The sequence below is a fragment of the Neopsephotus bourkii genome, unplaced genomic scaffold (assembly GCF_033783945.1).
Source record: "Neopsephotus bourkii isolate Nb327-2 ecotype Australia unplaced genomic scaffold, CSIRO-AGI_Nbou_v1 NB_804, whole genome shotgun sequence".
NCBI lineage: Eukaryota > Metazoa > Chordata > Aves > Psittaciformes > Psittacidae > Neopsephotus > Neopsephotus bourkii.
Genome location: NW_026901300.1, coordinates 2,004,101 through 2,020,312, shown reverse-complemented (window position 1 = coordinate 2,020,312; position 16,212 = coordinate 2,004,101). Strand labels below are relative to the sequence as shown.

Sequence of the window (16,212 nt, the reverse complement as noted above, 5' to 3'; positions counted from 1 at the left end):
TAGCATACATCACTTACCCATGTACAAGTTGTCCTCTGCAGGATCATCAAGGACCTGTAATGGATAACATAGAGATAAGGGGAAAGGGGGGAAAAGAAAAACTGCAGGAGAATAAAAAGTAACATTTTCCTGCTCCCTGTACCTTGTGCTGAGCTGCAAAGCACTGAGAATGCCTTATGCTGGTGTTGAGATACTCCTGCAGAAAGAAGGGCTTTGAAGGACACATTTTCCTGTCTCCAGAAAAATCTGTGCTTCTGTCTGTATTTGGAGAAACAGCCTCCCAGTAAAGGCACTGTTTGTTCTAACTTGACCTCAGCCACTAACAAAAATGACACCAAAGCCTTGCACTTGTGCACCTTCGCAGGCTGGGCTACACACAAGATTCACTGGTCAAAGCTAGCTGGTACTTCCACGAGCACAGCTAGCTGCCTTCTCCTGGGCACCAGCCCAAAGGCCAAGGTAAGTATGTCAGTTTGACACACCTGATTGGGATGATCTTGCTTGGTATCACCAGCCTACATTTCTGAATTTCAAACCAATTTTGGCTGAAGTAGGAGCAGTTGAAGAAGGAAGAAAAGAACCAGACTTGTTTCTGTGTAGGGTGGAGGAGCAGCTCACCTCTATCAGCTTAACAATGTTGACATGGTCCAGTTTCTTTAAGATGGCTATTTCCTGATAAACTCTCTCCAGTGGTGCCATGGGTTTTGGCTGCTCTCCAGAGGATGCTTTCGAGCCTCTGGGAGGTGGCCGACCTGCAAGTGGGATAATGTGGTGAAGAGCAGCTCATTTCTCAGCAGCACCTGGCATGCAGGAGTAAACAGCCACTGCCCCCTCTGCGCAGATACCTCCAGCTGTTCTGGAAGATCTCATCACCTTGTTAGCATCCCAAAGCATTACAGCGTCCAACTGGAACTGACATTTAAAAGCCCCATTCAGACCAGACTCCCAGCATGGTCTGTTTGCCACATCCCACAGAGCAGCCACTGGAGCCAGGTACTATCTGAGAGGGTAGAAGAGCCCCTGGGAGGAAGGGGTCTATCCTGCCCAAATTCCAGTACTTAATTAGGTTTCATAAATGGTGAATATGGAAGAGTCAGCTCTTCAAAGAGACTCAATATCAAAGCCAGGAACCTAATTACCAGTGCACTGAATTTCCCTGTGGTTGTGCCTCGCCTTCTCTACCCACTGCATTTTAACCAGCCCCTAACTACTTGGGCAGCTTTCGAACTAGGCCAAGCTCTGCAGTCCTTGCAGATAAGGTTTCTACAGAGGTTTTCCTGGCTCAGGACAACAGGCAGACCTCTAAATGCGAGATACCCACGTGGAAATCCATACTGCTTCAAGAGCTTCTTTTTGGAGAGGACTTTCATGGCCTGAAGGAAGAAGGAAAAGCAGTGTTAAAACTGAACAAGAGCCAAAGCACTCATGGCTGTGACACAGGAGTCTGCTGGGCATCAGGGACTGGCTTAGGTCTCCTCTTCAACCTAGACGTCTCCTGGTTAGTGGTGGCCACAACAGACTCACACACACGTGCTCACCCAGGCTTTCCTAAAGGCACTGCTAACCATTGGTTTCATTCATCTTTTTCCCCTGAAAAAGAAATTGTTTGGGCCTCTTTCTCTTTGTCCGATTTAAAATAAATCAAGATTTCTGCATTTGGGGCAGAAGCTTGAGGGAAGAGGTGGCTTCCTCGAGCTGACCTTTATGTACCTGCTGGTTTGGATGATGCTATGGCCATGCTGCACGTCAGAGCCACTTCAAGGCTGCTCCACTTTATGTTTGCTTTGCCCAAGGGTCTGGGAAGCAAAAGAGCTGCAACACCCTTGCAACCTGCTTCGCAGACCTGGAACAGGACAAGGACACAGCCCTTCCACCAGTTCTGTGCTGCCTGGGGCACCTTTGCTATTCCCAGGCACTATTCTTTAGCCCCATAAACTTCTTCCATGCTGCCAGAGCAATACAGAGCACCTGCAGTGTGATCCAGCACCATTCCCAAGGCCGTGAATGAGGTACTTTATGGGCATCCATCCCTGCACCATCAGAAGCAGAGAATCCAGCTCTGTACAGGAGCACAGTGAAAGCACAGGGAAGGAAGTGGGTTTTTGCCAACAGCTTCCCTCCATTCTCCTACCTGACTGATGCTGGCACTGCTGTGAAGCCAGGAAGGCAGCTGAGCTGTGGGAGAGGGTCAGGGTAATCTCTTCTGCCATCCAGACTGGCATTAGCATAGTGGCAAAAGGCAATGTGAATTTAATAGGCAGTCTCTGTGCCTCCATCTGCTCTCTGCATTAATAACCTTTTTGAGGGCCACTCCAACAGCCCCAAGTGGTCCAGCAGATAAATATTTCATGAGAAACCAGCTTATGGTACAATTTGCTTAGGAAAACAGCCTGTGCTCCCGAGAGCTGTGATGGTCACTCCCTTCCTTCTCCAGAATTGGTACTTACTCCTATTCATTAGGCATCCAAATGTGTAATTCACACTGGAGTGATCCCTGCAAAATATAATCAAGCAAGGACTGTGCAGGACACAAAGGCCAAGGAATTCTGCATTAATACCATGGAGGCAGGCTCCCTGCACACTACCTGCTTTCAACATGTACACCAGGAGCAGGTCACCAAACCCACTTCAGCAAACTCCTTCCCGAGCTGTTTTTCCTGGCAGCAATGCCACTGCACGCCCCAGGATTCCCACCTCCCATCAGTGCTCCATCTGCAGGCAGGCTCATGGCTCCCTGGAAGGATTGTTGGGTTTGGTCCTGATCCACTGAAATCCTCTGGATTTGCACCGATGTAATTGAGAAGAGCCACTGTAGTTCTCAGTCCTGCCTGACAGCTCCTGAGCCAACTGCTGGAAACAACAGTGTTGAGAGACAGACTCAGAGTGCTTATCTTGTACTTAGCACAGTGCTGTGGCCAATACACACAGCCAAATGATTCATGGTCTGCTGAAAGAGGATGCAAGATGTGTGCAGCCCCCTCCACGGACAGACAGGACCAAGCCTGGAGGACTTCCTGTGCTCCCCAATTTTATCCCTCCATAATGAAAATCTGTGGGAAAAAACAAAGGAATTGGTACACCTATTCCTGTTGCAACCATCACCAGCCTGGGAGGAGAATCAGAATCACAGAATGGTTTGGGTTGGAAAGGACCTTAAGCTCATCCAGTTCCAACCCCCTGCCATGGGTATGGACACCTCACACTAGCCCATATTGGCCAAGGCTCTGTCCAACCTTGCTCTCCTTGCTCCTACCCCACCCCGAGTCCTACCTGCCTTCTAGCAAGGAGCTTTAGGAAAAGAAGAAATAGAGGATGCAATTTGCTGCTGGCAGCTCCCAAGTTGCATCAATGCTCGGAGGCAGGCTCTGGGGAAAGGTTGGAGGGAGCAGGAAGGTACAGAGAGGATCAACAGCTCTTAGGGACAGAAATGGAGGGAACAAGAGCTACTGATGTCACCCAAACGCCTCAAAGGATGCTACGAGGGAGAGATGAGTGAGGATTATTGTCTCATGAGTGAGCTGATTGCAAATCACATCTACTGCTGTGGAAGAAACACCAGGATGTGGTTATACCAACCTCAAAGCACCAATATCTGCTGCTACACAAGCATGGCCAGATCAGAAGACAGGAGCTGTCCCATGGGGGATGAAGAGCAAACTTCATCATGCAACAGCCAGAGCCACTTGATTATCACAAGAGCAGAGAAGAGAGCACACGGTGGAGAAGCCTCACTTTAAAGTACAAGCTGGCAGGAGAAAGCTTCCTCACTGAACTGTGGCTGTGCAAGATGGGAGCAGCACAGGGATGCTTCAGCAACCATCTCCTCCTGGGCTCACATGGATGAGAGAGCCAAAGATATTTGTACTCACAGGCAGAGCTAATTACACAGGTAATGCCTTCTTGATGAAGAACAATCTCAAAGCCAAGCTGAGGGATTTTCCCTTTGCACTGGCAAGCACTGCTTCAGCTTCCTCAGGAAAAGAGGGAGCCTGGAGGAGATTTCCTCCACACATGCCCTTGTACCCACCTTCCTTCCAACTGTTCACACACGGATGGGGTCTGGACATACTCTCTTGAGAGGCAGCAGGAATCATGTGCTTTTCTTTGTTGTATGGTTATTATTTAAGCTTACTGCTCTCCTCCTAGCACCACAGGGAAGCTGCCTGGGGGAAAGGTGATCCCAGGTTTATGGAAAAGAGGGATGCCTGTGTTACAGCAGCTTTTGCCACAGCAAGACCTTGATCTGCTGGTAACAACAGCAAAATAGCCATTAGTTTCAGGAGGGAAGGGTGATAAAATGGATTGAGACAATGGAACTCACCAGCTGTCCTCTGCTCTGTTCTCACAGCACTTAAGATGTCACTTTATCTGCTAACAGAGACCTGCATTGCAAGGACAGAGACCTATGCACAGTCCCTACTTGCAGCCCTCAGGGTAGTGAGATGTTGCTCAAAGGTTCCTACAAACCACTTAAATCCTCTGCTAGTGCATGACAGCACCCTATGGAAATGGTGAGCAGACCAGAGAGCATTTCCTTGCCTGTCCTGACAGCAACATCCCTCAGATAAAGTGGCTAAGAAGGAAGCTCTGGCAGGAGAGAGGAGTGCTATGCAGCTGACAGTGGTTCAGTAGCTTTACGTGAGCAAGAGGATGAGAAACATGGGAGCTGTGCCTTCCCTTCCCACCTGGATGGTGACCAAAGTGGACTCTCCAGGGGCTAGAAAGTTCTGGGCTTACTGCTGGCCACCTTCTCCTCCGCAGCAGCACTTTGCTCAGCTCTTTTCATAAACTTGCAAGGAATTTCTCCCCATCATCGACAGCTGGTAGAAAGCAGCCCTCCATGCAAAGGTTGTCAGGTACAGAGGCAGAGAGCACAACCACACAAATCTTGTTTCTTAGGAAACCAGATTAAAAAAGAAGAAAAAGGAAAAGAGAAGCCCACTGACAACGTACAATGCTATTGCTTTTGTCCAGAAGTAGCATAACAAATGTACATCATAACCACTTTTATTTGCAAGCTGATTTAGAGATTGAAACTAGGAAGCAGACATGACCCGAGGCATCACAGAATCAAATTCCATCAGCACAATGACTCCAAACTCAATCTCCATCTGGACACATTTGCCTTTGCTTTTTATTTGCTGCTTTTCCACAGAGCTTGGCTTTTCCTTTTTCCCATGGTCACTGTCAAAGCATCTCCTGCAAACTGAGACACTGAAACCTTTCCAGCTGTAAAGGCTTCCTTGTCAGAGCCCCACAAATGCTGGTGTGACACCTTCACAAGCCCCAGCAGCAGCAGTAGGAACTGAGTGCAGTGGCAGGGCCCTCTGCATCCCAACAGGGTGTCCTCCTAGAAGACAGCAGTGGGTCACACATGTGGTGTTGAAAGTTCCATTTCCTTGCCCTAATACATTCCCTGCATCCACTGATGCAAGTCAGCACGCTTTCACAGTCGTCCACGGCACAGCAGTCCTTCACAGAGATGAAGGATAAAGCTCTTGGAAGCACTCTCTGATCTTTAATGGAAGGTGAACACCCCACAAAGTAAATACAGCCCAATCTACACTTTTCCCAAATGGGAACAGCTTTTCTTTTTCCTTCAAGAGTTTTTCCTAATTCTAGGCCAGCTCCAAAACACATTCAAGCAACAGAAATCTTCCCTTTTGCTTTGACAGGAGCTAGATCCAGTTCCTGGTACCTATAAACTGCCTTTTCTATGAGAGCCAGCAAAGGGCCTCAGCCTCAGCAAGAGCCAGGAGGCACACTGAATTATACTTCAAAATAGAAATCTTCTGCTTTCTTTGAGGTTTTTTTATCACAGCATGCTAAAGAAAATACAGCAGGCAGCAACACTCTGGCCTCGTGCTAAAACACTGCAAATGTGAATCGATCAGGGACTGCTCAGTAAAGACCAAGGGCTGATTTCCTCCATTATCTGTTATTGCTTTTCAGCACTGAGACAAAACCAACCCTTCAGAGCTAAATTTGAGGAAAACACACAGAAAAGGCCCTCCCCAGGTATCAGAGTTGCACATTTCTCCTACTAACAGGCATTAGGTACTGCCCCGGGGTGTCGGGGTGCATTGCTGCAGTGCAGTCTCAGACAGGAGCGATATGGACATGGAAGTCATCTCAACACAGGGACAGCCAGTTATGCAGTTGGCTGCTCTTTCTCCGAAGCTTTGTCTGCCAGCTCTGGGCTGTCTTAATATCTGGGAAAAGCAGAGGTGTCTCCACCATGGCTTGCCCTCTGAGAAAACATCCACACAGGCACCTGGAAGGATTAGGGGTGCCAGCCTGTCTGCATGTGACTGTGGCTAGGGAAGGGGGAAAGCTCCTGCTACCCCAGCTGAAGGGTAAGAAGTGCATGAAACACAGACGTCAGCATCACAGCCCTTCAGCAGCAGTGCTGCCACCTGCCCTCTCCTTTCCCACATCCACTGCAATGGAACACAGGCAGACACAGCCCATGAGCTCTCGCTCTGGTCCCACCTCTCCATTTGCTGTAGCACCCACACACCTCCCAGGATCATATTCACAGCCCCAGCATCCCAGCTGAGACCTGGTTCAGACCCTGCCTCAAACACCCCCAAAAGGAGAATCAGGGTGAACCAAAGAAGGTTTGGGATCTGCACATCCTGTCCCTCTTCAGGTAGTGAGACTGAAACAGTGCCCACCCAGGCATGGGAGCTCCTCTGATGCTGTAGTAGCTTTAAAGTGTTTGCTTAGATTAGAAAAAGAAATGCAGATTAAGTGGGGATTAACTAACACACACCAGGCTAACCTGGACACAGACTTTCACTTTTGACTTCGAGTCAACCTGCTAAATCCATGTCCATGGTGTTACAAAACATGGACAAGAACAGAACAGGCAATGCTAACCTAAACCCAGCTCTCTCCTGCCAAGTTGTGACAATCACCCTGCCCACAGCACAGCATCAGGATTCCCAGAACAAAAGGGCAGCACCAGAAGTACACATCACAACTTTCAAAGCAGTATTTTCAGCTGGAAATAACTGCGATGGGAGGTGTTCCCACTTTGGGCTGCTGGACCTGGCACTGCCTAAGCCAGTGGGACAGATGGATCAGGGAAGCCACCACTGCCAATCAGAAGTGTCTCACTGCAGGGCATGGGAGGGAGGACACGCAGGGCAGCAGAGAAAGGGATCCCCTGGAAACAGCAACTACTCTGGTGGGGTGGGTGAGTCAGCTTGGAAAGGAAAGGAGATGGAAAGAATTGTGGTTCCTTTGCTTGGGCACCTTGTCCAGATTTTTGTCTCATCTCTTCCATCCTTCATTTCAAGACATTTCTCCTGCAATTTCATGCCTGCTGGAAGGGCTAACAAACACTAACAGACGTCCCACCCAACCCCTCCAACCCGATACGTCGCTTGTAAATCCAAGAGTAAGGGATGAAAAGCTAGCTGGGGAGTAGCAGGGAATGAGCACACTTTATATCTGCATAGCATATTCTTGCTCCCAGCAGCTCTGTGCACTGGGACAGGGAGAAAGCAGCACACAAGTGTCTGCCTGGGTGCTCTGATGGGCCCATTTTCACCTATGTGAGGCCACTCCATGGCAGCAGTGAAAGCAGGACCCTCTCACCAGGCACAGTATGGAGCTGAGCCAGGCAGGGCTGCATGGAGGGCAGCAGGGTTTAGGTTCAACAGCCCCTCAACCACCCAGCTCTGCTCAGCAGGTATCTGCCCTGGATCCACCAGACGCTGCTGGAAGCCATTTCCCCAAGCCTTCAGGCACAGCCACACACACAAGGCAGTTTGGCTTTTACCAGCTGCCCAGCTCCTGCCCTCAGCCTGATCAAACCATGCACAGGGCAAGCCCAGGGACATGAGCACATCTGCAGATGGATTTTACAGGAATCCCAGCTGGGACAGTCAGGATTCACCTGCCTCTGAAAGGGGAGGACCAGAGAAGGAGCCTCCAGCATGAGCAGCCTTTTTGCATCTGAAACCCTTCAACTCTGGCTTCAGCTCAGCAAAGGATTTAAAAGCCAAGGTTTGCCTTCTGCCCGGCACCCTACACCTCACCACCTGACAAGTAAGGTCCTGTCTGGTGTACAGGGAGGCATCCCACATGGGGGTAAGCTGCAGGGGAGCCAGGCACTGCCCAGCTGGGCCATGCTGTTCAGCATCTTTCTTATAAAACACCCCCATTTCCTTACATATCTTGCCTGCTGATTCCAGGCCAATCTTCCAATGCACAGCAGGTGCTGAATACCACCACCCACATGCCTCTAATTTCAGGTGACCTGCTTCATAGCTAGAAAATGTCAGGACAAATCAGGAGCCTGCCTCCAAGATTCCTGCCTCTTGCATAAGGCAGCCCACCCCATCTCCCTCCCATTTGGCACTGCACACAAGCAGCAGCTCCATACCCAGTGGGAGCTGGTTCAATACCTTGCACACTACCCAAATCAGAAATGCAGATGTTAAAGGAGCAAGGCAGAGGGGATTCTAGCTCTCAGGGAGGCAAAGAAGGATGAGGAGCAGGGGAGAGACACACTTACGTAGTATTTGTCATCGTTCTCATTGTAAGCCAGTTTCACAACCCCGTAGGAACCCTAAAAATAAACACACATTGCACAGTCAGTTCAGCAGCTTCACCTTGTCTCCTTGCTGCTCAAGGCTGCTGCACCATGGCCGCAGACAGGGACCAAAAAACCCACCTTCAAGGTCCCAGACTCTGCCTACCCCTAAGCAAAATCTGCAGGTGATGGAAACCCGCAGCAAGGTTGTATATTTTGGCAGCTCTGTTGGAGCCCTGGGGCATTTAAGGATTAACAGTGTCTGGAGGAGTTGAGTGTTAGCCCATCCTGCCCTGTGCCAAAGCCAATGTGTCTGTCTTACCTCCAGCGTGGGTGGGGAGCAGAGAGAATCACTGCCAGGCAGATCTGTTTTGTGCAAGTTTGGAAATTCTGCATGACTCCCTTTCCTGTACTTGTGCACAAGACCACTGTCAGCACAAAACCTCTGTATCTCTTGAGAGCAAATGGACTTCAATGAGGACCAGCCGCTTGCTTTACACCAACTGCATGCTGACCAGGCAGATGCAGACCTGGATTGCTGCTGTAACCACAGCTGCAGGGACAGCTTGGAGCCAGACTCCATCCAAATCACTATTTTTTTTGCAGTTCTATGTCAACACTATACATTTTATGCAAGCAAGTCATGACATCATGGCTAGGTACCATCCCTGACAGATACCTGGAATAGTTTGTGTTGGAAGGGACCTTAAAGCTCATCCAGCTCCAATCCCTGCCACAAGCAGGGACACCTTCCACTAGAGCAGCTTGCTTCAAGCCCCTGTGTCCAACCTGACCTTGAACACTGCCAGGGATGGGGCAGCCACAGCTTCTCTGGGCACCCTGTGCCAGCACCTCAGCACCCTCACAGGGAAGAACTTCTTCCTAATCTAGATCTCCCCTCTTTCTGGTACCTACTGAATAAAGGAGTAGGATTAACACTATAGCCTTGAAAACCTATTTCTTGACCTCACTAATAGCTGGAATGTAGGTGCTGTTCTCAGAGGAGAACAACAAGCCATCCAGATTATCCAGAAGAACAGCAGGTCCAGTAGACTCTCTACCAACCTCAGGGTGCCTGTCTGCTCACTGTGACTCAAAGGGAAGGAGGAGGTAGGGCAAATCCACCACAGAAAAGGCCTCATGCTCTCCTTAAGTCATACTTAAGCCAACAACAAAAGCCATAAGCTGTGTGTGAGTTTCAGATAACATCAACTGGTCTGCTGTACCACCAGCAGTGGTATCTCCATCCTTACCTGCTGATGCCAGCAGTCAAACGCACAGCCTACTGCACAGATGGTAAGGTGCCTCCTCCCATGGCCTGGGGCCTTCTGCTTTAGAGAGGAGTTTGTGCTAATGAAACTCCTGGTGAAGGTCTCTGCAGCTCAGGGTGCAGTCCCTTCTGACTGCAAACATAAGCTTCCAGACAGCACCATCGCTCATGGCCCCATCTGCAATCGTGGCAGACATCCAAACGTGCAGGTGTCTGAGCTGCTTACCAGCCCAGACCTCTAAACAACTTTGGAGGAATCTCTTTTGAATCAATCTGCAGCCTTTAAATGCGGTCTACAATTAAACTAGTGTTTCATTGCTGGACATAAAAGCTTAAAACTCGTCCTGGGGGTGACCAAACACCTGCCCTGATCTTTGTCTGGTTTTCTTTCCTTGATGGGTTGTATTAATGCGTCAGAGGCTGTTAGTGTGACATTTGGCAAGCAAACCCCCTGGAAGGGAGCCAGCTGAACAACCTGCACAGGGAAGGAAGGTAAATTTAGCTTTCAGAGGAAGTAGCTCCACTTTGACCTTGAACAAAACTTGCTCAAACTAATAAGGCATAAACTAAACACCCCCAAACCAAACACAGGGGTTGGCCTTGGCCAGTAAGGTCACTTATCCTGGCACAGTCTTTTCACTCACGTGTGTACGTGCAGGTTGCTTGCGACAAACACCAGCTCCAGGAACTTACCTTGCCTATTTCACTCTGCAGCTTGTACTGGTTTAACTGCACGCAGTCCTGCAGATCAAAAGAACATAATTAAAGTGTTGGTAAAAGGAAACGACTGAGTTTGAATCAATATCAAGTAGAGGCAGAGTGCTGAATAATGAAAGACTAAATCTCATTTAAACGGATATGCGTTACACTAGAAACACTTTATTTTATTGTGCTCAGTACCAAGCAGGAAAATACCTGTCCCCAGCTCCACGGAGCTCTCTCCAGCCCCAGGGTCACAGCATCAGCCTGGCAAAGGCAGGGACCCTCTGTGGGCTGCAAGCAAAGGCTGTGCCTGTACCCAGAGGAGCCCTCACCTGGACCATGGGCTGGTCTTGGAGGAGAGCACATGGATCCAAGTTCCTCTGCTGTGCCACACAATCAATAAAGGATTCCTTTAAAGGGAATCTGGTAAAATACATGACCCCTAAGCAGGTCTGATCCTTGTGTGCAAGCTACCCAGCACTGAAACCACAAGGGGTGGGAAGGGGGTGGATGCTGCAAGCTGTGACAGGGCTGTAATGGTGGGGTGCTGAGTTACTCAATGGCCAGGAGCATCACAGGGAGTGATGATGGCTGGAAAGCAAGGTGGAAGAGAAAAGCCAGGCACTTACCTGGTATTAAATCCACCCTTCCTTAGCATTGTACTACCTACAGGAAAACACTTCCACAGAGCAGCAAAAGCTCCACAACTCTGTTTCACTGGGAGCTGACACCTCCACCCTCATTAGTTACAAGCAGAAACCCCCAGATGCCACAGAAGCCCTGGGGGGCTCCAGACCATGAGTGTGGGCAGAGCACTCTGCCTGCACCAGGCTCTGCCTGCACTGCCTGGCTGCTGGGGAGCACCCAGGGACCTGCCTGCCTTGGCCACCACAATGGGGACCATGGGGAGAGCTCACACCTTGCTGCAGTGCAGAGCTGCTGGCAAAGAGTCAGAGCGTTCTTATGGGGATCTCTGCCATTGTCTGGACTTCACACACAGCACTTAACCTGCATTGCAGGGGCACGGAGAGCCCCAAGCTCGCTGGGGTGAGAGAAGGGCCCCTCTGAGGTGGGGTGTGCTCAGCTGTAGATGGGACACGCTTCCCCACACACAGCACACACTATTTGTCCCTGAGACTGCCAAGCACTAAAAAGGCTGGAAATCCACTTCCAGCCTCTGCACCAGCAACAAAGCTGATGTAATATACACAGACAGGTAGATTAGCCTCCCCATAAACTTCAAAATAGCCCTGCAGTCTACAGAAGTAGTGCCAGGAGAGCAAAGCTGTGCCAGACACCTTCAGAAAGATCAAGGGGTGTTACAGCCTTGGCCCCATGCAGAATCCCCATCCTCTGCCTCTCAGGATGCAATAGAACATGGACATGGTAGATGTATCTTTTACTTTCCCCACCATCACCAACAGAAGACACTCCTAACTCAAGCAATCATCACAGCAAAGGAGAACACAGGAATGGTGAGGTGATGACTTTTTAAGCTTGCAAGCACTGGCTTGTCAGGAATACAAGGAATTATTTCAATCTTGATCTTGTTCTCAGTAAGGAAAGCTTTTTCTACTGCTCTGACAGGGAAGAGGAGCCAATTGTGAGTAATGAGCCCATAGAAGTGTATTAACTCTGCTGCTAGCAGAGCACATATCATTCCAAAGGCAAAACCCCATACATCAGAACTAAGAGCAACTAGACAGGAGAGAACAAGACCCAGCAAAAGCAAAGATGCAAAACACATGGCCAGTGCAAAACTGCAGGGATGAGGAAATGCTCACCAAAACAGCTGATACAGACAGGAAAAGCCATCACCCTCTGAGAAAGCTTCCAACCACCTCAGTATCTCCTGCCCCTGCAATGACCAGGTCCTGTTACCAAGCCTGCTCCCCTAAGTCAGGATTACTTCCATAAGTAAATACAGCCTTTTCCACGTAGCTATAGACAATTTGGTCTGCACTCAGTACTGTGCTTCAAGCCAAGGTGACATCTCTAAAGCACCAAGTCTGCTGCTGCTTCTTGCCAACACAGTGTAGCCCCCTCCAGAAAGAGCAGAGCCCTCTGTGCAGGTACGGTCCATCCAGTGGGCAAACCCCCTTCCAAAGCATTTAGTGCAACCGAGGAGGGACTATTCCTTGTCCCTGTGTCCAAGGCACCAATTCCTTTGACTCTGACCATCACCTTCCCCTCATTCATTACCACTCTCATCCTGCACCAGACTGATCACCTGAAATATCTCTCTAGTTCTTCACTGTTGCTAAATAGAGCTTGTGAGCAATGCTAGGACACCCTTTCGCCATCATCTGAGCTCTTCCCATGCTTCCAGCATTTGAGCTGAATGCAGCAAAATCACAACAGATTATAGGTGTCTTCTACCTTTTTCTCCTTGGAGAAAGCCCCTAATTCACAGCTCAAGTGACGGCTGCCACGTGTTGCTGCAGACTGGCAGGGTGGTTATGATGTTATTTGGTTCTCCTGCAGGAAGTGGGATAATTGTACTGCTCCTTTATCGGAGTAAAACACTTATCTCGGGGCCAAGTGTTTCTTAAAGATAACATTGTACAATGCTCTTGATTTCATCACGCCAGTGTATTTGCAACTGCTGCTAAATGAGAACAGAACAAGAACCTGAATGAGATCCTTTAATGAACAGCTGTCAGCAAATCAGACTGCTGTGTCTGTCCAAGTGAGCAAGAATTGTTCCACTTTAAAAACAACCTGCCCCATTTGTTCACATCTCCAAGGTATTACTCAAGAGAGGGAGGGGAGAATCAATGCCACAGAAAACAAAAACTGATTAAAAATCACAAAGCACAGTGAATGAGTTGGAAGTGAAACAGGAGAAGTTCAGGTTAGACGTAAGGAAGAAGTTCTTTACTGGGGAGGTGCTGGCACAGGGTGCCCAGAGAAGCTGTGGCTGTCCCATTCCTGGCAGTGCTCAAGGCCAGGCTGGAAAGAGCCTTGGGTGACATGATCTAGTGTGAGGCATCCCTGCCCATAGCAGGGGGATTGGAACTGGATGATCTTAAGGTCCTCTACAACACAAACAATTCATTCTATGATTCTATGAAGCCCAGAGTCCAGGCCCAATTCCATAAATCCATTGCCACCACCACTGGGTGACAGAAACCCTGAGAATAGAGAATTGAGCTTTGCTGTCCAGGGGTGAATGCAGGGATGAGGAGGAAGAGCTGGAGCTTGTTTCCAGACTAAGCAGGCTGCCCACATACTTATATAATGGGTGCCCTAAAAGAAGGCAAACCCAGGAATCTGAAAAGAAGGCAGTTTCAGCCTTTCAGAGATACACTTTAAAGAGGAGCAAGGGAAAGAAAACTGGGAACTAACACCGGTTTAAACACATCCTGTCTGGAAAGGGAAGTGAAAGGAGTTCTAAAGAGAGACAAAATTAAAAGCCAGACAAGGGGTAATACAGGGGCAGCAGTGAACACAACAACAAGTTATTCAGGGGCAGAGCACGACACACTGAAAGCCCAGAGCTCACGGAGGTAAAAGAAAGAACATCCAGACCCAAATGCTGAACCTGAAGCCCAGCACCATGAGTGGCTGCTGGCAGGAGCACTGGCACAAGGCTCAGCACTGCTGGCTGGGCTCACACACCCCCAACCCCAAAGCTGGATGTATCCTCTCATTGGCAGAGCAGTCAGAAGAATGCAAGGGGGCTGGGACCAGTGGGATGAAGGCAGCTCCTTTCCAGCCCCTCTGCAGCTGCAGCTTTGGGCTTTCTCCTTCCCTCAAACCTTGCTCTTCTACAAGTTGGCGATGTAATTTTAAACAAAGGTTAATTAATACAAGGAAAAGAAGTTAGCAATGCCTGGGGGAGGCTCTTCTTTGAAGAAATGTTCTCCAAGTCTGTATGATCTTTTCAAAAGAGCTGCACTTTGAGCACCACAGAAGAGATGAGTTTGGGAGACTCGTGGAAGGGGAAACTCTCCAGTCCACGCTGTGTAGGAGCTTTGTCCCCACCACTGCCCTGGTCCCACCTGGCTTCACCTCTGTACACTCCTAACAAAACCAGGCAGCTCCCAGAGACTGGAGGAGCATGAGACCTGGATCAGCCTGGCGCTGAAGCACTGCCTCTCGCAGCTCTTGGACACCAGTTGCTTCAAACCAGTTGGCCAAACAAGCAGGAGACCTATGATAAAGATGTAGGAAGCCAAGGAAAGAAAGGACAAAGCAACCTGTTTTCCATGCCACTGGGATAAGCCCTGGACCTCAAGCTTTGGAAAATTCCCTTTGTCAGCTCGTCCTCCTCCCTGCACAGCTGGGCCAGCAGCAGCTGCATCAAAGAGGAAGAATGCACTGGCCTGACTCATCTTCCCCACTCCTAAAGCACAGAGGGCCCCAGCTGATGGCTGGATGCTGGAATGACCTCCTGCTGATCCCAGAGGGTGGAGAGACCATGCAGGCACCAGGGCTGGAAAAACAGAGATGCCAGCGAGTGGGTGGATGCTGGGAGAGAAAGGGAATGTGTGAAAGAAAAGACAATGCAGCCAGAAGAGACTGGAGAAGAGAAAGTAAAAAGCACTTAAGAGTGCTGGCAGGTATGGGGAGAAAGCCTCGAAAAAGACATCTTTTATTCTTCTATCCACCCTCCAAATAAGCCTTCTTGGCTACCTATAAAGGTTGGTTTGGGATGGCAGAATAAAAACCCTCACAGCACTGCACTGTCAAATGCCACTTTCCGACAAGCAGCACCTCTACCCTTTCACAGATACAAGCCCTGCCATTTTACGGGGGACAAGCTCTGTCAAACATGGTGACAAGGTGCCCATCAGTCTGTACAGACATGGTCCCAAGAGCCTTGCCCTGGAACCTACAAGCACTGGAGCATCATCCGTGCAGCAGAGCAGCAGCTGCTTTTAGCAGCCCCAGGAAAATCCTCTTGCCACACTGCCAGCACCAAGCAGGAGCTGAGAATGTCACATCAAACAGAGGCAATGTGGGCCAGCAACCCAAATATTGGGACCTGAGCCTCAGCTCTGCAGTTAGGTACCCTTAATTGTACTAGCTTAATGACTTCTGGGCCACAGCTAAACGCAAAGCCATTCCCTTGTTAGAGCAAAACACTGATGGGCAGCAAAGGCACCAGAAATCCTACCAGCCTCATGAGCACTCCATCCAGAGAAGGCAGCACTGAAAAGGCCTTCCAAGGCCATAGTCCATGAATAATCCAAGAAAGCAGGGAATGAGCAGGAGACTTTTTAAACTACAGATCAGTTTTGACAGAGATAGGGCAGATCAGGTTAAGCACACAGCAGTGCTGTGAGGAGAGCAGAACAGATTCCTCCTCTTGCAGAGTTAACACCACAGATCCAGACTTCACAGCAGTAGCTGCAAGCTGCCAACTGTGTCCCAGGGCATTGGGAACTGCCTTTATGCAAGACAAGAAGCCCTGGCTCTGCTGCAGCCCTGCCAGCCCAGGAGCCATCATCTTCCTAAATGACAAACCCAAGCAGCCCCACTCAGAAGGCAGGGACAGGACATCCCAATTCACTGCCCGCTCACCGCTGGGTGAATCCTCCAGCAGCATCACAGCCTCAGCTTCAGCTCTTGGGTCCTCTCACCCCTGAATATAAGTTTTCCTCCCAGTCTGTGAACAAATATCAAGGTAGCATTGGAAAGCTGAGCAGAGTCCCTCTAACTGACACATGGTGGTTCTATAATTTAGCAG

The 16,212-nt window shown here is 49.5% G+C and overlaps 1 protein-coding gene across 3 annotated transcripts in view; it reads right to left on the bottom strand.

Annotated features, from left to right (window-relative positions):
* Nucleotides 1–16,212, bottom strand: part of CAMKK1 (calcium/calmodulin dependent protein kinase kinase 1) — a 91,873-nt gene that overhangs the window by 32,825 nt on the left and 42,836 nt on the right. For all 3 annotated transcript variants that reach the window (XM_061355501.1, XM_061355500.1, XM_061355499.1), the window contains exons 3-7: nt 10,509–10,556; nt 8,528–8,581; nt 1,322–1,373; nt 619–752; nt 18–54 (exon numbers count right to left, since the gene is read on the bottom strand). In XM_061355501.1, the coding sequence (XP_061211485.1) occupies nt 18–54; nt 619–752; nt 1,322–1,373; nt 8,528–8,581; nt 10,509–10,556 (325 nt within the window). The remainder of the gene's footprint in view (nt 1–17; nt 55–618; nt 753–1,321; nt 1,374–8,527; nt 8,582–10,508; nt 10,557–16,212) is intronic.